At 39.0% G+C, this 21,770-nt stretch overlaps 1 protein-coding gene across 2 annotated transcripts in view; it reads left to right on the top strand.

Annotated features, from left to right (window-relative positions):
* LARP4B (La ribonucleoprotein 4B) overlaps nt 1-18,264 on the top strand; it is a 55,962-nt gene extending 37,698 nt beyond the window's left edge. Inside the window, exons 10-18 of one of the 2 annotated variants that reach the window (XM_050970668.1) lie at nt 104-157; nt 495-704; nt 3,638-3,744; nt 4,225-4,479; nt 5,887-5,932; nt 8,937-9,101; nt 13,029-13,150; nt 13,775-13,886; nt 14,424-18,264. In XM_050970668.1, the coding sequence (XP_050826625.1) occupies nt 104-157; nt 495-704; nt 3,638-3,744; nt 4,225-4,479; nt 5,887-5,932; nt 8,937-9,101; nt 13,029-13,150; nt 13,775-13,886; nt 14,424-14,705 (1,353 nt within the window). In that variant the 3' untranslated portion in view covers nt 14,706-18,264. The remainder of the gene's footprint in view (nt 1-103; nt 158-494; nt 705-3,637; nt 3,745-4,224; nt 4,480-5,886; nt 5,933-8,936; nt 9,102-13,028; nt 13,151-13,774; nt 13,887-14,423) is intronic. The other variant, XM_030230069.2, reaches the window with a different exon arrangement.
* Nucleotides 18,265-21,770: the final 3,506 nt, after the last annotated feature.

Below are 21,770 nucleotides of genomic sequence, written 5' to 3'. Positions count from 1 at the left end.
AGCAGACACTCCAAGAATTATTGTTGGGCTTAGCCTGTCAAAACTTAAGTTCCCTTTATTTAAATTATGTTTGACAAATCTTAACAATTTCTTTTTTATAAAGGCTTACAGATACCTTAGAGAAGAAGTAAAGACTTTCCAAGGAAAACCAATTAAGGTAAATAGAGGTTTATGATGTTAGGGGTGGGGTGTGTGTGTATGTTCTGGGTTTTGTGATGCTCACTGTGATTTCTAATATAAATTTAAGTAGTCCAATCTCAGCAGCCATTTGACCTGGAGGTGGGTTTAGAAATGTGGCATATATGACTTCAGCTCTCCTCTTCCTCATTTCTGGCAGTGGTATATCCAGCCCAGCATCAGGCAGCAGGGGTGCATTCCTGCTGTCTCTGCAGTGACTGATAAGTGTCCAGTAAAAGTTTGAGAGCTGCTAATTTGAACCATCCTGATAAAATTTGAAACACTGCTGTAATTAAATAATCTAATCTCCTTTGCAGGCAAGGATAAAAGCAAAGGCAATAGCTATAAACACATTTTTGCCAAAGAATGGATATAGACCTCTGGATATGAACCTCTACACGCAGCAGCGCTACACAACATCCTTTTACATCCCTCCAGTATACAGTCCCCAGCAGCACTTCCCACTGTACAGCCTAATTGGCCCACAGACCTGGTCAGCCACACACAGCTACCTTGACCCTTCATTGGTAAGTCTCTTGATTCTGCAACAGCTGTGTTCTTTTCAAAGCTGATACTATTTTCTTATTGAGGTGTGGGAAACATACCTATCCTGAAGCGGGGAGTTTCAGATTCCAGTTCCACTTGAAAAACAGTCCTTCAGAATCCTTGCCATGGTGTACAAGATGGATTATTTGAAAATTGTGTCTGATCTCAGACTGGAGTGTGATTCTCTTCTTAAGCCTTTTAGGTTTTGAGGCAATTCCTTAGTAAAGACTTGTCAAGATACTAAGATCTTTTAACAGGAAGTTAGGTTGTAGGTTAACATGCTGAATAGCCCTGTTTGGCATGTTCTTAAAGCAGAATATTTTCTGTGCAATGGTAACATCTCTTTTGACAATGAAAAGTGAAATTGCTTTTGCTAATTACAAAAATCACTTTTAAATTGCTTTTTGAGTTATTTTCTTAAAGGGGCTGTTGGTAAGGCTTGAAGCTAGGGTGGTAGCAATAAATCCTTAAATACTCTAATGAGATATCTGCTATATCCTGCAATGCTGCTTCCGTCTTCTGCATTGTGACAGTCTCATCAAAATTACCTTGACCCCTTTTAGTTGGCCTTTGTTACCCTACAAATACGTGGAATCTCCTGTAACGACTGGGAGGCTCAGGTTTCCTATCTGGAGCCTCTTTCTCCCCTCTGGAGATGCTTTTTTACTTGTGGCTCAAAGAAATGAGGGGAGCAATGCTCAAAATTAGAAGTTCTTCAGATGTTTTTTTTTGGCAGAGGATTAAAGTGTCCTTGAACAAACTTGAGCAAACGTCCTCTGAACTGAACACAGCTAATTAAAAAGTTGGTGTGCTAAACACTTCACACACCGGGAAGGGAACCAGAGGCCATGCAGGGGGAGGTGTTCTGGGGGGGGATGAAGAATGTGGAGGAGACAAGGTAACACAGTGAGCAGTGCTATTCCAGGAAAAAGCTGTCAAGCACCAATGAATTTGAATCTGCCTGTAGATAAACTGAGACTGACTGTGCACAGTCGTGCTCTGGGATACTGAAAGAGCTGGATGGGAATAATATAAAGACAAAGATTATTAAGTCACAGGTTCAAGCACATCATACTGTGTATCTACCTTGTGTTATCCTGTAACTTTCTGTATCCAAGAAAGCTTACTAGTCCTGTCCTTTGGGGAAGACTTGATGAGTTTGCTAGCATTGAAGGTCTCAAACTTTTCTTAGTCAAAATGTCTGTGCTTTGCTTTTCACTGTTCTGCAGTGTATTTTCATTGGCTAGCTGCATTTTATGTACATGACTGTAACATGATGTTTCTTGATTCTTTTGTAGGAAGAGCTATATTTGAATAGAAATCACTTGAGGAGAACAGGGACCATGAGGAACCATGACACAGCAATAATTTTCATGAGACAGGGTTGCAGTTTGCATATAGAGACTTGTGTGAAAATACAGCAAAGTTTCTCTATTCTGCTTCAACATAAACTCTACTCTCTCTCATCTCTAATTTGAGATTGAATACCCCAGTCGTGTGGTTAATACCATTTTAGTTCTGAAACTTGAATATGGCCTCAGGATTCTAAAACTACCTCATTCTTCAGCATGTACTTAAATCATATTTGAGAAAACATCTAGTTTTTCCTGTTTGGGAAAAAAAAGAATTTGAAAAGAAAGTATATTTGAACCAGTTGACTTCTGTGAATGCTTTAAGTATTATTGGAAAATGGGGGAAAAATTTTTTTTCCTCCAAAAGGATCACACATCATTATAAAAAAAAGAAGAGTTGAATATTGCTAGGGTCCCTAATATGTTCAGAGTCTTCTCATTTTTCAGGTTCAGTGGTTGCTTACTAGCTTTGATGGAATTTTGCAGCATTCATGTTGTAACTCTTAAACCAGAAACACTTCAAAGTATTATTTTGATGAAACTTTGTTCCTCAAGGAGCTTTGTTACAGGCTTTCTTTAATGTCCTTTTTGTGAAGCCTGAGGAAGCATTTGCTGTACTGCATTCTAGGTTAGGCTAGCAGTAGTTTGATATGATAGTTTTGGTGTTAAGTTTTGTTTTCCATTGGTTAGTGATTTAGCTTGCACAACAAACCTTTTTCAAGTTTAAATGTACCTTTATAGCAAATGGTCTGAATCCCAGCTGTTTCTCAAAGCTTAATAGAATGTAGAGAGGAATTTTTTGTTCTGCCTTGTAGTTATTTTCAGGGGGAAAATACAAGCAAACATTTGCTGGTGCTAACAGTAACATTCCTTAAATGAAACTCACACATTTAAATAAAAAAGACAAAAATGTGCTAGTGAGGTTGGAGAAATTTGAACATGCTTCAGGTTTTGAGGCATCTTGTTACTACAAGACATTAGTATGCACCCACCCCAGAAAATATTTTGCCAATGTTGTTTTTTCAGACAAGAAGACAGTGTTTCACATGTAGAATAAGGTGGTAAGAACTGAAAAGCACCAGAGTTCCACTTAACATCCAGTTATTCTCTAGGCTTTATTTAGATGTCACATGGAAGTAGAATGAGGAACTAAAAGGAAGTTGTTGGTTTTTTTTAAGGGAGGAATTAATCTACAGTTACAGGCCATGTAGATTAGAGGCTCTGACAAAGTATTATCTCAGTACTCCGAAGTCTTGTGTAGTATGGTGTGAAATAGGAGGAGAGCTGTTTAACTTACAGACAAGAATTTTGGCTTGATGTTTTTCAATCCTCTTGAGCTATCATAAGTTGAATATGTATAGCGGCTGACTTCTCAGAAAAACAGAAGCTTGGGGTTTTTCCAGAAATTTTGTAAGTCAGCTGCAAGGCACTAGACAGAGGCTCTGTTGCTGTTTGAGACAATCTTTTGAGTACTGTCCTGCACAGAATGACATAAAATATGGGGTTAAGAAAAGTAATACTCAGTTTGTTTATGGTGATCAGCATGCAATACATTTTTTTAGGTAACACCATTTCCAAATACTGGATTTATCAATGGGTTCACATCTCCAACCTTCAAGCCTGCTGCTTCTCCACTGACAACACTCAGACAATATCCTCCCAGGAACAGGCAAGTTCATCTATCTTTTAACAATACTGTTGTATTATCTGGCACATGGGGTTTTCATCTGCTTATTTTAGTAACACCAGCTAATTGAGAATACTTGTGAAACTGAACCTGGTGCCAAAGGTGAGGCCAAAGGGCAGATGGTACTCCTAATGTTAATGGATGTAGTGTTTCAAAATGTAAATGGACAGTCTGAAAGCTGAGAACTTGTCTGTTCTGTGATTTAGGGTATTAAGCTGAAATATTCTGGGAGATGGCATGTCATCAGCAGGATTTTTCATATAGTAAGGCTCTAGTTGAAAACAGACAGGGAAAAGGTTAATTTTGATAATTCACATGACCTGTTACAATGAATGTTGATCATTCTTATAAATAAGTGATAAAGGACTGAAGATCTTGCTTCTTCTGAATTCTGTGAATAGGCTTAGGCCTCAGAAGGTCTCTGCTAGTGCGCGTATGTTGAAATGACTTTTGAATTTATAGGAATCCTAGCAAGTCACATATACGCCATACAATACCCAGTGCAGAAAGGGGACCTGGGCTTCTAGACAGTCCTACAATATTCAACTTTTCTGCTGATCGTTTAATCAATGGCGTCAGGAGTCCACAGACGCGGCAGCCGGGACAAAGCAGGACACGGGTGCAGAGTGCCACCACCAGTTACACCAAGAGGGAAGTGGGAACTGGGCGGATGGAACAGACCAGCCTTGACTCGTCCCCTGGATTAGGGAGAGGAAGGTGAGTGTGCTCTGTGGTTGTCCTCTGAACAGCCAAGTACTGCTGCTTCTAAACTGCTCTCTTTAATAGAGGTGTGATATTATTACTGTTCTCAATGCTGCTTTAAACTCAGGCTCTCTCCTCAAACCTAAAGTCTTGCAAAGTACTTCACAGAAAGTGTTAAATGCAGAACAAAGGCAAAGCAGACTTGCATGCTTTCCTACCAGATCAAAACTTTATTGGTAACTGATGAGCTATTTAGATCTATACGATCTAATCTTCTATAATTTCTTCTGGGGCAAGAAAGTTTTTTGTATATTATTTGCTTGACTTTAAGAAGTTCTGCCCAATTCCATTGTTCAGCATCACAGGTTGTACACCTGAATGTGTGTTAGCAGTGCTCATTCTTCACTTTTTAAGTTGAAGGATGAGAATTTTGACCAAATTGGGCATACAACAGCAAGGATGATGGATTGGTATGGAGGGAGGAAAAACTGCTACAGGCAACTAAGGAAACATTGTTATGTTGTTTTAAAAGCAGCCTAACAAAAAACAGAACCAGCTACCGGGGGAGCTGAAAATTGGGATATTTATAAATACAGTTCTAATAAGTGCTTCATAAAAGTATTGTGCAGCTTTCATAATGCTGTAGTTATGATTCCAAGTAAATTACATTTTGAGTGACTTACTGAATTGGAAGATAAGTAAAGTGTTTTGCAGATGATCCTATTTCAGACTTGTATCATTGCAAAATTAAATGGGTATTTTGTGCAAGGGTTGTAATACTTTTCTAAATCTAATTTACCAAATTGTGTTATAACTAATGGATGAAAGTATGATTAAGAACTCAGGAAACAAGATTGCTCAAACTGTAGACTACCAAAATGTGCAGGAATAGTCAGTACTTAAAATTATATTATTTTGATGTTTCAGTATTCAATACATTTAGAATAAAGGTCAAACAGACCTAGAAAACATGTTGAAACTGAATTAGAAAATTTTACTGTGATGCTTAGAGGGGCTTTACCTGAAGCAGGGCTGGGGCAAATTGCTGAAAATATTTTGAAGGAGCCTTACCTGGATTGAAAATAGTTATCTGTATTTGAGAAGTTACATTGGTATACAAAAATTCTTGACCCCCTTATTTAGATACTGTAACATTTTGTCTAATGCTTATGTGTAATCTCTGCTGAGATGCTTTTAACACAGGAATTAATTGTAACCAGTGTGTTCTTACTCTGACTTGCATAAGATGTATCCCTTTATTTTAAGGACAGCTTGCTAGAAATTTTTCCCTAAAACATTTCTAATAACCTGTGCAGAATGAAGATGGATTAAATAGCAATTGAAATTAATTTCTCCTGTTTTCATTAACTGCTTTCTGTCCATTTATAGGCAAAGTTCTCATATCTCCATTCTTTCTCTTAGGAAAAACTCATATGGCTACCGAAAGAAAAGGGAGGACAAGTTTACAGTGAGTATTCATGATCTTATTTGTCTCTAATAAAAGCAGGATAACAAGGCAAGAGTGTGGATATTACATGGAGTAGCAGGGGACATAAGTTACTGCAGAAGCAGTTGTACATCACAGTTGATTAAAGACAACAGCTCATTAGTCACATGAGTTTACTGCATTTGGGTATCAGAGGAGATTTTCTATTAATGCAGAAGTCAGGGAAAAGTTAAAATTACTCTAGCAGTAGCAAAAAATTTCCATCTTAGTTTTTGACAACATGCCAGCGTTCACATTCAGGGATAGCTAAACAGCTGAAGTTCAAAACACTTGATACTTCATTATCAATCATGGTGACAGTGAAGAACATTATATAGATCCTTGTGGCATAATGTGTAGCTAAAATATTTGTTATGAAGTGGTCAGTTCATTTTCTTAAATGCCTCTTCAAGTGCCACCAGGTAAGGGTATGCTAACACTATTAAAATACTGTGGTTTGGGGAAACTGAAATTCAAGGTTAATACCAAAGTAGACTTGATACTTGAAAGGGCTTCACTAAGTGTAGAAGAGAAAAAAAATATGTTTTTGTAGGCTTTAAGGTTTGGTGTGATAAAACCAGTCATTTCTTTGCAATTCATTTTTGCCACACGTGGCGTATTCATGTAGTTGAACCAGGTTATTTCTTTATTCATGTTACAGTTGTAAAGTAACACTTCTGCATGAGCATAACACTTTCCTAAAGGTCTGGAAACACTGCATATGTGTGTTTGTGGCTCCTGCTGGTGATTGGCCTGAGTGAACTTAGATAAAGGAGCAGGAAAGTTTTGCAAGTGATTCCTTCTTTTTGATTGCTTTTAGTTCTCATCAAACTTCCCAGGGGCGGTGAGACCAGTGTGCCTGTAGGATTCCCAGTACTTCTTCCTTTTGCCCTTTCAAAGCTGCTTGAATTTTTAGAGTGAAGTTTTCCTATTAACTTTTTTCTATATTTAAAAGAACAAGGAAGTGGTACAGGTTATATATGAGTGACTGGGGTGAAAGGATTACCTTGGATGCCTCCCTGAGCAGAGCAGCACTTCTGACAGAGTTGACTGCAGAGATTATTTGAACTTTGAGTGTAAAAACTGGTAGATGTGAGTTCTTTGGAGACCCACAGTTCCCTTCTGTCAGCACCAGGCTGTAATTGTAGCCTGTGCAGCCAGATTCCTTCCAGTCTCTTCTGGGCCACGAATCTTTAGTCTGTGGTGTCCAGTGCTGCACTTTGAGCAGAGGTGAGAGCTGCTGCACACCCAGGACTGTAAGGAAGTATACTTAGAACCAAAAGATTAAAATTTTCCCTTTAGACTTGAATGCAGTATCCTATTTCTTGTGTAATGCTGTAGCAATTAGATAGTGTACACAGGACAACACTAAAACCAGTGTATTTGAATGGAGTAATGACTTCTTTAGAGGATTTTTCTTTATAAAGGAAAAAGTATGGAGTTGTATGCACATTTGCTTGAAAAAGAGTATGAAACTTTTTGATCAGATTGTTTCTGAGGCTGTAGACATAAGCCAAGTACTGAACCTACAAGAGGTTAGCTTGAGAAATTTTATGCAGTTAGCTTAAAACTCATTGAAGTCCTCCCTTATCATCCTAATTTTAGATGTTAATGCCACTCTTAATATTTTGAGGGTTTTAGGATTCAACTGTGTAACTTAAAATGTAGCATAAAAGCAATTGCTATTGAAGAACTGCAGTCCTCTTTAAGAAGAGTAAGTGCTGTGATTTGAAGAATTACTTAAAAATTTGAGTTGTTCCTCTTGCAGTTTGAGCTGGATTAGTGTAGTCGCTCTCCCTGACCTTTGACAGGTCATCTGACTTCAGTTTTGGAGATTTTCAGTCTCCATTGCTGTCGCATTCTTCCAGGGGGTAATGCTGGGTCAGTAGCAGTGCTTGGAGTTAAAATTGTTCTTGCTTCTCTATTTTTTTCTTTCCCTACTTCCCTCTTCACACACAAGTCTTTGGACATTACATGTAGTTTGTGAAAAGACCTCAAAAGTAGTCTTATATCTGTTGTTCTTTTTGTTCAGAAGCATTGTTCTCATGTTCACACCATCTTGACTATATACTCATATTTTCCTTTTCAAAATAGGAACTGTTTCAGAGATTGGTTTGTGTTTGGTATTTTGCAGCAGACACCATCTTAGCATAGGTCTCAGCACAGTCAAGAAACAGTTCTTTGAAGAAAAACTTCTTTGTTTACATGATGTAGGTGAAGTTAATTGGTAACTTCAGTTACAGCATATTACAAAGGAGTTTTATTTTTCCTTTGTAAATATAAAATAACTTACAAATCCTTACCAGCAGTTCTCACAAGTGATTTAAACCATGGTACTTTTAACTCCTGAACTGCTCTCTATAGTACAAAATAGTTGCATTTAGCACACAGGTGTTGTTTTTTGCCTGAGACATTGTTTTTCTTCTTAGAATTAGTTAGAAAGTCTCTGTTTCAAAAATAGTTTTCACACTTAACTTTTCTATTTTTACACAGTGGCAATATAGATTAATACTAATTAGATATAAATTGCTATTGTCTGTACTACATACAAGGCATGTTATCTTGCCCTTATTTCATAAATCTGAAAATAAGATTCTTGTTGACTTCTGTCTTTTTATTTAGGATGTTACTAACTGTACATAAAGAGGCATTATATTTTCACCATATCATGATACATAAACCAGTCTGTTTTCCTTTCTGTGTGTCTGTCCTCAAGGAAGAGTCAGTGAGAAAACTTCCTATTATGCCAGTGTCTCTAAAGCTGATGCATATACCATGACATTTAAATAATAATTAAATATTTTAAGGGCAACAATGGAAAACGAAAGCATCTATTCCTTGGTACTCTGTGGGTTTTTTGGGAGATGAGATGGGGGAGCCTTCTCCAAGGGTTTTCTGATACTCATCAAGTGCAAAATACAGTTTAGAGTTGTGTATCTTCTCTGTCATCTAGTGCATTAACCCCAGCATGGTATTTCTATTCCAGAGAGGCCAAACACAGTCTCCACCACCCCCAAAACCTCCATCTCCCAGCTTTGAATTGGGTTTATCTAGCTTTCCTCCATTACCTGGGGCTGCTGGCAATTTAAAGACTGAAGACCTGTTTGAAAACAGACTGTCCAGTGTGGTAATAGGAACGTCAAAAGAAAGAGTGAGTAGTGGATGTTCATTTTTGTTGGGAAAACAAAGAATTGCATACCTCTTGTTTTCTGATTTGGTGGTCTATACATGGAAAAACTTGTGGGTTTACATGGGTTGTAAGAAATGTTCTTTAAAAAGAGCTGTCAAATGATCTACTGCTGCCTTCTTCACTTTTATCTTAGAATTTGCTGGGAATTCTCTTTGAAATGGTGTGGAATATGGGCACCAGTTTAATAAGTAGATGTTAATAGCAGAGATTAGAAAATATGCTCTTTGCTGTACATAACTGCCTCAGGCTTTTTGATAGACTCAGGTGAAAAGTATGTGATACATTTTCCCTCTTGCTTGAAAGTGAGACTTCTGAGTTTTATATAAAACACTTTAAAGTGACAAACTTCTAAGCACCAAAGTAAAGAAGCAGCCTACATAATCTCAGTACACTAGGCATCATAGCTGGAACAAGAACTGCTACCAAAACCAGCTGGATCCCAGTGTTGTCTTGTCAAATTGCTCAGAAAGATTAAAAAACCACCAGAATAACTTGGCAATCACTACTGTATAGATGTAGTAGAGATGCAGTTGAAAATTAATGTTCAGTAGTTTTTCATAGATTTCATTCTTAGAACTGTCTCTGCCATGCCATCTGTGAGTGGCAGTATGTTTTTCTCCAGGAAAACTCAAATAACCCTCTGCAGTGTGGAATTCTCTGGGCTATGAAACAGCTATTGGCTGTTTTTGATAGCTCAAATTTAACTTGTGTTTTTCTAGCTGTGCCACAACTGAAGAAGTTAAGCCCTGGATTAGCAGTGCAAAGTGACGTGGTGAACTCACTCTCTGGTGTCTTCTCCTGCAATAAGCTGGGTTTAGAATGTTTTCTTTGGTGCCCATGTGTCAGGGGTTGGTAAAGAAAAGGGGAGGCAGTAGGGGAGCCTGCACCCAGGGCTGTGACTGTACAGAGAAGCCATCAACTCCGTCTCCTGCAAGTGGTAGGAGGGGCTGCTGTGTTCCAGGATTAAATTTAGGGGGAATGTGCAGTTCAGAGCCGTGGTAAGAGCAGTGTTTAACTTACTGCCAGCCAGTACTACAGATGGTAGGCTGTTCTTGGCTAAGATCTATTAATTATGAAGTATTTTACCTCTGTTACTTATGAAGTGTTTTTTGACTATTGTATTTTAGGTTTTAAATATAATTCCAGCACTTGCTTTTAATGCTGCAGCTGAAAACCCTTTGTTCCTCCATTACAGATCTAGCATTACAGATCTAGTACTTGCTTTGTATTTATGGTAAAGAGCTTAGACTTCTCTCCTGTAGAGGCAGTCTTCATATCAGTCAGGCACTTAGGCTTTATGATAGTTGCAGTGCACTGCCACATTAAAAAGCATCCTTCAATTTACCGGTTTCATTTTCCACCATACAGGAGTTATTCTGTACCATTGTGTGGAAAAAAGGGATTATGCTGCCTTTCCTTGTTGGCATTTAAGTAAAGAGTAAGATAACAGCAGCTGGCTCCAAAGAATGATTGTGTTCTGCTACAAAGCTGTTTGAGCTAACATCAGTCTTGCCAATGTATACAGGCTGCTTTTCACCTTGATCTCAATGTTTTTTCGTGTCACTTGATGTGGTATTACAAAGCACTAAAGTAGAATTACACAGTGCTTCCCTTGTTTCATGTAGATGGGAGAGTCCAATGGAGGCTGAGGGGACTAAAGGTCTATCATTTCCAGCAGCTGTTATGCAAGCATCACATCTTTATGCTTTTGCTTAGTGATGCTTTTCTAGAAGTAGCTCTGGGGAAGGGCAGGTAATAATCATCCCACATTTTGTAACTAGGAAGTGCAGCACTGTCAGATCAAGGGCTGAGTGTTTGGCAAGGAAAAGCTCTTGCACGTCTGCTTGACTTGAAGCTGTTCACACTTAACCATGTACCTATAAGTTCTGATGCATTTGGGTCAGAATGCTCAACAGCTTGCAATTTCAAGCCTTTGCACACACTATTGCAGTAAATAAAACTATAAAAGCTGTTCTGTTATTTCTAAATATCCACCTTTTGCAGTCTTTTGCTTTGAATCAAACTAGGCTTAGATCTACAGCAATAATCTTTGCTGCCTGATTTTAAAACAGTACCATCAAATACCATTTTCTTTTATAAAAGCAACCATAGGAGTCTTAGGGTTTATGCCCTTTTGAATGGTGACTTGGCTGAGGGAAAAGGAGGGTTATCTTATTCCTTCTGAGCTTGTGTTCTCACATTGCTTCCCCTTCTGCATACCAGAATCTCTTTGGGGTTTGGAGTTTTTAGTATGAAGCAGATCAGAAGCAATACAAAGAACATAGCACCCTTTAAAACAAACAAAATGGTTATAAATGTGAGATATGTTTTTTAGGATACAAAATAGTCCTTTTCTTTTTTTTGTGACCATTTAAATTAATGTATGCATCTTGAACCTGTTTGACATTTATCTGGAAGTACAGTATCACTTGGCACTAGCAGAATCTTTTGAGGGCTATGGAAAAAGCATTTGCTTGGTAGCTAATCATTATATTGGGATGATACAGAATTAGGGCTTTGAAAGTTCTTAGTGCACAGCACTAGGAGACTTCTGTCTTCATGGTTCTGTCTTCATAACCCATGCCTGTGGTTATGTCTATAGTTGCAAAGCCTGCTTTGTCACCAGCAGGTGCAGATTTTTCAGGTGGAAAGCAGTCCAGTCAGTAGTGGTATTTCCCAGGGCTCAGTATTGTTACCAGTCTCGTTTAAGAACCTCATCAGTCATCTAGACAAGGGGGTCGAGAGCACCCTCAGTTAGTTCACAGGCAGCTCTAAGTTGGGCAGGAGTGCTCATGTGCTGGAGAGTAGGAAGGGAAGGGTCTGCAGAGAGGTCTGGACAGGCTGGATTGATGGGCTGAGGCCAGTTGTGTGAGGTTCAATAAGGCTAAGTGCTGGGTCCTGCATCTGGGTCACAACAGTCCCAGGCAGTGCTACAGGCTGGGGACAGAGTGGCTGGAAAGTGGCCCTGTGGGGAAAGGACCTGGGGGTGCTGGTTGACAGCAGCTGAACATGAGCCAGGTGTGCCCAGGAAGGCCAATGACATCCTGGCCTGTATCAGAAATGGCGTGGCCAGCAGGACCAGGGCAGTGATTGTCCCCCTGTCCTGGGCACTGGCGAGGCTGCACCTGGAATCCTGCGTTCAGTTTTGGGCCCCTCAATACAAGAAGGACATTGAGGTACTGGAGTGTGTCCAGAGAAGGGCAGTGGAGCTGGTGAAGGGTCTGGAGCACAAGTTACGAGGAACAGCTGAGGGAACTGGGGTGGTGTAACTTGGAGGAAAGGAGGCTTAGGGGAGACCTTATCACTCCTTACAACTGCCTGAGCAGAGGTTGTAGCCGGGTGGGGGTTGGTCTCTTTTCCCAGGCAACCAGTGACAGGACAAGAGGAAATGGCTGCAAGCTGTGCTAGGGAAAGTTTAGGTTGAAAGTCAGGAAAAAATTTTTTTTTACTGTACGGCAAGTTAAGTGTTGGAGTCTTCTCACTGCCCAGAGAAGTGTTGGAGTCACCACCCTAGGAAATGTTCAAGAAATGACCAGATGTGGCACTTAGTGCCGTGGTCTAGTTGACAAGGTGATGATTGATTAAAGGTCTTCTCTAACTTTAATGATCAAAGTGATTTTGTCATTCAGATGTGTCCCAAATGGACTTAAGCTTCTAACTTCTTTGGAAATAACCCCAGTGTCTTATCTGTTTGTGTTTCTAAATAAATGTAAAGGAAAAAATAACATGTTCATTACAATATCAATATTGGCTCCTTCTGTACCTTCCTATAGTCATTTTACCAGTATAAATCAAACTATGAAGTGTTTCCTGGTTGTTGTAATTTTCAGGCAGACCATATTAATTGGATATTTTGATTATCTTTCTGTGCCTTTTTTCCTCCTTCAGAACATTAATGTGGATGCAAGTACAAACACTATTCCATCAGGAATTCCTCGAGAGCCGTTACCAGTTTCTACTACATTGCCCAGGACCTTTGAAAGGTCTCCTTCGCCACCCCAGCCTACTGAGTAAGCACTTAATTACATGGGTATAATTAGTGTGCTCTGCGTCACATTTGCATTTTCTTTCATCAGGCAGAACAATGTAAATAGCTATTAAAATTTTAATCAATGAAAGAAGTTATATTTTGTTGTACTTGTAGTAAAGGCAATAAAGCTTAATTTCTGAACAATATCATAATAGTGATTCAATCATAATAGTCATTTAGCAGAAAAAAAATTCATGTTGTGGTTTAGTTTCTGTGAGTAGAAGTTTAATGAATATCTTACTGTCTTGTATTTAGATAGCTTTGAAACACAGAGAGTAAACCCATGGCCCTGTGGGCAGTACTGATATCCATACCATAAAAAAAGGTTTTTGGTAACGCTTTATTTGGAACCTGCAAATCAAATAGCTGAGTAACTAAATGCTATTAGAACATGACAAATTAGAGGTAGTGTCACATTGCACAAGAATATATTTTTCTATTTTCAATAGCGTTTTTTAATGCAATGCTAGTCAACATGTGCTAGGCAAATTATAGCTGTAACTGCTTGCAGTGATACCCAAACTTTTTAGAGCTATTATTAAACTATTCATCTATCCTTAAGTTTTATTTTTCATGAGCCTTGCTTCCTGCTGGATGATTACAGGGACTCCAAAGTTGTGGACAAACAGCAGAGAGAGACACAGAGTACAGAGAGACTTTCTTCTTCCACTCAGAGTACTGCATGTAAATCGGTACAAGTCAATGGGACTGCCATAGTAAGTGACCTTATTATTAATTTTTGCTTAATGATCCAGTTTACATTTAACAGAATACTTATTGCTACCCAATGTTGCCTAATCATGTGAGCCCAGCATCGTAGAATTTGTCCAACAGCTTTAAATTTGCTTGTTTGGCTTCATGATTACTTGCATGACAGTATTATGCAATTAACAGTGTAAAAGAGATCTTCTTATCTGAATCTTTTTCTTGGTAGTATCTTTGAGGTAGAAGTATTAATCCATATGTTGATATTGAAACCAAGTATTCATCTGTTTCAGTTGGTTTAGAGTTTGAAGGAGAAATAGTTTTCCCTGTGCCAGTACCCCATTTTTCTGGCATGCTGTTTTACATTTTGCCTTTTCTTCAGCTTTATTGTCTATGCAGCTTTTGTAAACTTCATATTCAGACCCTTATCTGCATATTTAAGTGCAGCAGTCTTTTCAGACAGGAATTCACCCTTTTTTATTCATAAAAGTTTTTTTCCCCTCAGGATGCTTTGTTTAACTCTATCCTGTTTGTTTCTGATTTCCCAGGAACTTCGAAAACCTAGTTATGCGGAAATTTGCCAGAGAACAACTAAGGATCCTCCTACATTGCAACCCCAGAAAGAACAGAAGCCAAACACTGTAGCATGTGGGAAAGAAGAAAAAAAGCCCACAGAAACAATAGAGAAAAACAGAGAACCTCCTCCTGCAAAGTCACATCCTGGACAACCCAAAGACCAGAGAAGACAGTCAGGACGCAGATCGTCCCCTCCAGCCGTTGGCAAACGCTTAAATAAAGAACAGAGTACCCCTCCAAAATCTCCTCAGTGAAAATAACACCTGGGAGGGATTTGAGAAGAGGTCTGTTTCCCACAAATTAAACCCATGTTCCCACTAAGATACTGAGAATGAGTTGCTGGTTAGGAGCTTGCAGTGATACTAGGCATGTAACAATGCCTGTAAGTTATTTTTTTGTGAAATACTTTTTCCCCCTCTTGAACAAGCATTCTATTTTTCTGGGTATTTCTGGATAGTTGTTCTAAACCTTACATTTAGATTGGTGCTTAATTGGAGGTGAAGCTTAGTGTGATTTTTTTTTTCCAAGGTGTAAAATATTTGTCTTTAAAAAAAAATCGACTTTTTATTAAGCCTCTCTGTGGCTGTGTGAGTGCAAGCTCTGTATAGTGAGTTTTTCTAAACTGTTAAGCAGAAACATGCTGCTGCAATATTTTTAATAAACTGGTCTGCAAGTACATATCTAAATTAGTGTCCAAAAGACTGATAATGGCAGCTAGTGTGTAGAGTGCAAGACAGTAGATATATTTTACAAATTAGTACGTGACCTTGAAGATTTTTTTTTTATTGGGCTGCTGTACTAAGTGTCAGCAAACGAACTTGCACTTTTAGGTTAAATGAGTAGCTGTTTCTAGCATTTTTAAAAACTTAATCTTTTTTTGATGTTTTGCACACACAAAATGAATTCTACAGGGCACCATAGCAGTCTTTCTGAAATATTTCCTTTTTTGACTTACTGCAAGCAAGTAACCATCTTCTCACTCCAGAATAAAACTGATGTTATAATTTGCAAATACAAAGCACATTGTGAATAGAAAGAATCAAGTCTGTGAGCTTCTATGGTGGTGAAGCCCGTTAGTGGATGTTATCAGGAGAAAGCAGAGTAGCCTTCTTGTGATAACCTTAGCTTCCCTATGCTTGTAAGGGAGTTAACTGAGTCAGCGCTGTATATTCTGGTTACCCCTGTGCTCTGTGTAGACTTTTTTTTAAAACTCTGCCCCAAGTGCTCTTTGAAAGAGTTCATATCTTAGTCAGCCTTGTGTTGACATCTTCCTGTAACTACAAGCATTGGCATACGGATTTAAATTTTTCAAGCCGTGAGATAATGGTGTTTGTTTTGTGTGGTGGAGGAAGAGATCCCTGATATTTACCTCTGGGATGAGGTTTCTCACACTTATTTACTTTAGAAGTGATGCGCTTTCTGAAGGACAAGGATGCACTAAATTAGCAAGTTTCTAATAAAGTTGAATATAAATTATTTTTGTTTTAAAATGCCTAAAGCTTTTCTTTAAGTGTTTAAACTGCAGGAAGTTCAGACAAAACTCATTCCTGCTGACTATGACAGTACAGTTTATTCCACAAAAATGTTTATTTAAACAACTGATTTTTTTAAAGAATTATTTCCATCCAATATTTAAAGACTTGAATTTTATTTAAACTTGAAAATGACTTTGCCTTAACTTTTGTACAAGACAGTTTAGAGTTAATGAGGTCTGACCCCGTGGAGGGTTAGCATGAATGGCATACAGAATTACTCAGTTACAGTATGTATCTATTGTCACTGGTCTTACTGGGTAAACATACTGTAGTACAGGAACTAGCAGCAGTTTTTGTAATATACCTTAAAGATCTTAAACAGTTGATCTTTTTCAGATTGTTGAAAAACCTGTAAATGCAAATAGTCAATACTGTATTAAATATGTGCACTTGGAAGTGTGTGCTTTGCTTGTACAGTTGTAAATAATCAGAACATATAAAAAGGTACCCTAAAGAAAAAAATCTGATAAAAATTATTGATATTATAAATGTTGCTGTTGAGCTGGATGTAGATAAACTAAATGTTGTGGTTTGAATATTACTTTAATTTGTTGTTTTTTCTTTTTCTTATTTTATTCTGGTGTGTTGAACTGACTCTGCCTCTTCACTGCAAAAGGGAAATGGAACAAAAGTCTTATTTGAAAGCCCTCAAATATTTTCCTAAAGTCCCTTTAAAACCAAACAATTTAACCAATTCAAAAGTGTTCTGCAATGTAAATAATGAATTTCAGCAGTCAAACTGTAGTTTTTAAGTCATTAATAAAAATCAAGTCTAATTGGGGAAAAACTTGACTGCTGCAAAAATATACACTTGAAGCTTACTTGTCTGCTTTCAAAGAGTATCAATGCATGGTTCATAGAACTGTAAAGTAACTATAGAAGTGGACTCCTGATAAATTTCCTATTACAAGCATCAATTGGTAACTAGTTGGCATTGTAAATCCAGCCTGTTGTATGCTGCAGAATTGGTCAAAATAGGGCATGTGGAGTCTGTTGATTTTTTTTCTGTTTCAAAAGCGCACTTTGTGAATGCTGTGGGAGGAGATAGGACCCCGACACCATCACCAAAACTGCTCAACTACTTCTGTCATTGGATTTTTATCCCCTTCTCCTTTCCCCAGCGGCAGTGAAAGCGGTAGCTAGATTTGTGTATGGTTTAGGCCAGCTGTATGATTCATTTTGTTTGTCTGCTGCAAGTGAAAGGCTTTACCAGCTGCAAACAGTGGCAAGTGGTCCCTTCCAGCGGCTGTGAGCGGCTCGTCCTGGTGCTCAGCCGGTGCCCGAGGTGATCTGTTGAGGCCAGTGGGATGTGTTGTGCTGTTCTAATGTATTCTGCTGCCATTTGTGATAGGTCAATACACTGTAATTACTGCTTACCCAGCAACAGTCTGTTGCATCTAAAGTTTAAACCTTCCTCTGATGTGGTTTTATAGCTTTTTTTTTAAAAAAAGTGACACGCCAAATCGCTGTGTAATATACAATACAACTTCTCCTTACTGTATTTTGCTTTGACATTTATTTCCCCCCCCCCACTCAGTGACAAAATGGAGTTTTCGGAGTAGAGTTGTGAAGTTGCATGCAGACTGTTGCTATGATACAGAGAGGGATTAAAACATAGCTTTTAAAATTAAAAATCTCCCAAAAGCAGTAGCTGAGGTCAAGGTTCAGGGTTCCAGTAATTAAAATTGGCATTTTACCCTGTTAGAACTGTGTGCTGATGCTTTTCATTTTGAAAATGAGTCAAAATGGGATCTGAGGTTCTTCCAGGAATTGTAAAAAAAAGGTTGCTTTCAAAACTGAATGTAATTTCAGATCAGTCCTGCCCCGTGACACTGTCACTTGGAAACATGTGAGCAGTGGCAAATTTTTTATGTTGCTGCCTTGTCCTTCAAAGCCTCGAGCCTTTGGCTTGGAAAGGCCCTTGGAGCATGGGGCAGTGTATCAGGAGCAACAGCTGACTGTAATGGTGCACACCTATCTCTGTATCTCCTTCAGCTACAGGCAGGGGTTTTGTGCTTCGGAACCTATTACACTAATAGCAGCAGACAATCCAAGATTTCTGAGGACACCTAACAGCTGCCAATTCACAAAATAGAAGTGTAATATGGGAGCCTTTTTGAGGGTTTTTGTTTTTGTTCTTCTTCCATTAAGACTGGAATCAAGCTTACATGTAAACTATCAGTAATTTAAGTTTCCTTTTGTGTCATAAAAATGTAAAACTGTCTAATTTGAAAAAAATATGTAGGTTATGAAAAATAAAGATTTAGGCACTGTTGAATTCCTGATTTTTTTAATTAAACATTTATTCAGCAGTATTTTTCATTACCTTTTGTCTTTTGCTCCCATTTTTGGAAATTGTATATTTCTGATTTTGGGAAAAAAAACCCCTTTTGCTTTCCTGTTCAACCCAGCTCCTGTAACCATCACCTAAGGCTCTGTATCAGCAGCAAGAACTGTGATATATCTGAAGGCTGCAGTGTCTTTATTCGGTAACTATGACTGGTTAACATTTTTAAAGCAAACACAAAAGCTGATGTGTTGTTTACTGAAGGTTCTATTCATTGGTTTCATCAATTTATTAGATAAGGTATTGGCTTGGTCCTAAATATGGATTTTAATGTTTAGGTTGGTGCTTTGGTTGTATGGCATTTGAATCTGGAAATGTCTTGGGGATTATTTTTGGCTTTAGCTGTTCTTTAAAGTTCTTCTCGAAGAAGGTCTTGCATCTGGGAAAGAACTTCTGGGATATCCTGTCTACATAAAATAATATTTTGGAAATAATTCAAACACCACCCCACCACCCCCTTTTTTTGTTTTGTTTTGTTGAGGTTTTTCTCTTATACAGCTGTATCTGACCAATTATAACAATGGATGTAAGCATGGAAATATTAACAGTTGCTGTAGTTTATATGCATCTTGGGAAATATTGCAGTATTATTCCTCATGCTGATGGTTCTGTAAGCTCCTGGACAGGTTAGACTGTTACTACTATTCTATTTCCTCACTACTGTCTGCTCAGCAAAGTAAGGCAACACAGGAATACCAGCCTGCACTGGGCACTGTGAGCATCTCCAGGCTGGAAAATTCACTTAAACCATTGGGCTTTGGTGATGACCTGGGCTAGAAGTAGTTGAAGGCAACCAGTTTTCATTTGAACATGGAATATCCTGTTCTGCCCTTGGTACAAAGTTTTCTACCACTTAATATGTAAAAAATGCATGGAAATTTGTCAGCAATGTTGCCATAATTCTTATGTGGCTGTGGAGGACCACCCCAGCTCTGACAGAAATTGGGGATCTATTTGTTTGCACAACAAAACTGGGCAGTGCCCCTTTGTGCTGATTTTCCTCAATAAAAAGTGATGTTCAGTGATGGCTGCAGCAATGTTCATGCTAAACACATGGTTTTGTGTCCTATTGGGCATGGTGAGAAAGAGTGAATATAGAAAATTATGTGCAGTTTTGGCATCCAAAGGTTACTTACTGTCACAGAAACTGATTCATTACACTTTCATCCTAAGGCTTCTTTAGAAAATACGATTACATGAAGTTTGAAGTTTTCTAATATGCTTTTACTCCACAAACCTTTACGTTAAAACCTCTTGTTCTGGTATAGCTGAGCTTTTATGACTGCAACCATTTAAATCAGGCAAGTGATTGAATTTCAGATTTTGCTGGTGTATAGATGAAAGCAACATTATGCACTTCATCTCTGCTTTTGAGAGAATAAGCTCTGCAACAGTCTGGTGCCATCTGGTTATGGTAGCTGGGTTACTGCAGCCTCCACTCATCGTGGATAAACATCTTGGGATGTATTTCAATGCCCAACATAAATTGATCAGGTAGGAATTTATTTCCTGTGGAAGTGGCACATGTAATACAGTTCCTGAGCTGTTGTGTCAAGTAAGCAGAGAAATGCTGCAAAGAGGCTGGCAGGCCTCAGCTGTATGGCTGAATGGCCTCAGCCATTCTTCCTTCCTGTGTGCTCCCTCCCATCTGCACATTAGCTGCTCTGAAAAGTACCCAGTAAAGAGAGGGCTTGGAATAGGGCAGCAGCTTTTGTTGTACCTGCAGTGCAGTGGAGGAAGGAGCAGGAGTACAGCTGATGCCTAGAGAAGAGTGTCATGGTGATGGCCCTGGCAGGAGCACTGTACTGCAATCAGCCAAAGTAAACGGAGTGTTGGTACAATTGGCTTATGACAAATGGAAGGCAGAAGTCTTGGCTTAAATGTTGCCTTGCTTCCTCCAGTGTATGTGGCTCCAGTCATCAAGCTTGGTGATTTTTGAGCCTTTTTCTCACACAGGAGAGTAGAAAGGGTCCAATTTCTGCTCTAGTGTTTTTGGTTGTTATGTACAAGTTGTACATGTGCTGAATCTTTAACCTCTCTTATGATAGACTGTTAAAGGTCTTTGTGCATCTTGTCACAACTGGTTTGGGAGCAGTTCACTGTTTTGCAAAATGGAGGGCAGAAGGGGTGGGTGTATGTTGGGAAAGGGAGCCAAAAGATAAAACCACTCCCTAATTTCTCTGAATTCCCATCAGTTTGATGAGCAAATTGCTCTGTGTGCTTGTGTTCCTCATGTGGGGTGTGGAAGCCATCCTGCAGCCTGATGGCTTCACATCCCATTTGCTGAAGGCAGGCTGAAGGCATCTGCAGAGCAGTAAATCTACCATGGCTGAGGGTGCTCTGAGGAAGGAGGGGTAAATGGAAGAATTTAGAGTTGTAAAACATGCCAAAGCTGGTCAGATCTCAGAAATCCACGTGGGTGGAATTGCTGATGCACAATGAAATATGTCTTATGTCTTCCAAAACAAAGCCATGCTCTCCATGCAGCTTGAGATGTCAGCCCAGGTAGAAGAGTGAGTGAGATTCAGCAGGTCCAGCCTGTCCCCTCCAAGGCTGGGGTATTTTCTAGGAATCCACAGTTCATAGGTTGTGGCTCACACAAATGTCTCGCATTTGCTCTTTTGTCTCCAACTCCAGTGTACTCAGCTCAGGTCTAGGGTGTCACAGCCCCCCCAAGCCAGCCCTGTTTGGGGTGGAGGGCAGCTGGTGCCTCTCCTGCAGGAGGGCAGCAGGATGCACTCTGTGATGGGAACAAAGGTGTGCAGAGAAATATGCTCTGTGGGGGAGAAGGCCTTTTTCCTAAATGGAACTCCTTTGGATCTATGGTGTCTGTGCTGTCCTGACCTACACAGTCTCTTACTCAAGGATCTTGTTCTCCTTTAGAAATGAAATGTGTAAAATTTGTAGTCATTTTCCCTCTCTTGTTATATTCTCCTTTTCATCTCTAGTGAGTCAATGCTTTCTATTCTCAGGAGCTGCATTGCTTGTGGTAGATGGCAGCTCCTTGCTCCTAAGAATTGCACCTGTTTTCAGCAGTACAATAGACTCAGCATTTTGAAGCATTTCAGTTTGTTGGAGCTTTATATTTTGTCCTACTCAGTAAAGCAAATTTGGTACTCAGCAGAGGATTATCTAGGTATGTGTGCAAAATGATAATGTATACAATAAATTGAAAAAGGTATGCTCTGTTTTTTAATATTTACAGTTGTTGCTGGGTTTATGGTGTTTGTGTGATTTTCTTCATTTCTCTGTTTACTGGAGTCTGTCCTTCCTGCATACTGGCAATGTGTCCATCTCCTCTGGGATGACACATGCTGGTGCTGAGGGAGGATTCCTTCTTTGAAGCTGTGGCAAATAAGTGTTGGAGAGGCTTGTTGATTCAGACAGTGGACACTGAAGTGACAGATTTGCTAGAGTGATTTTCTCAGTGGATTTTA

This window comes from Serinus canaria, chromosome 2, assembly GCF_022539315.1.
Source record: "Serinus canaria isolate serCan28SL12 chromosome 2, serCan2020, whole genome shotgun sequence".
In the NCBI taxonomy this organism is placed as follows: domain Eukaryota; kingdom Metazoa; phylum Chordata; class Aves; order Passeriformes; family Fringillidae; genus Serinus; species Serinus canaria.
The sequence above is the reverse complement of the archived record's forward strand: the minus strand, read 5'-3'. Positions and strand labels throughout refer to the sequence as shown.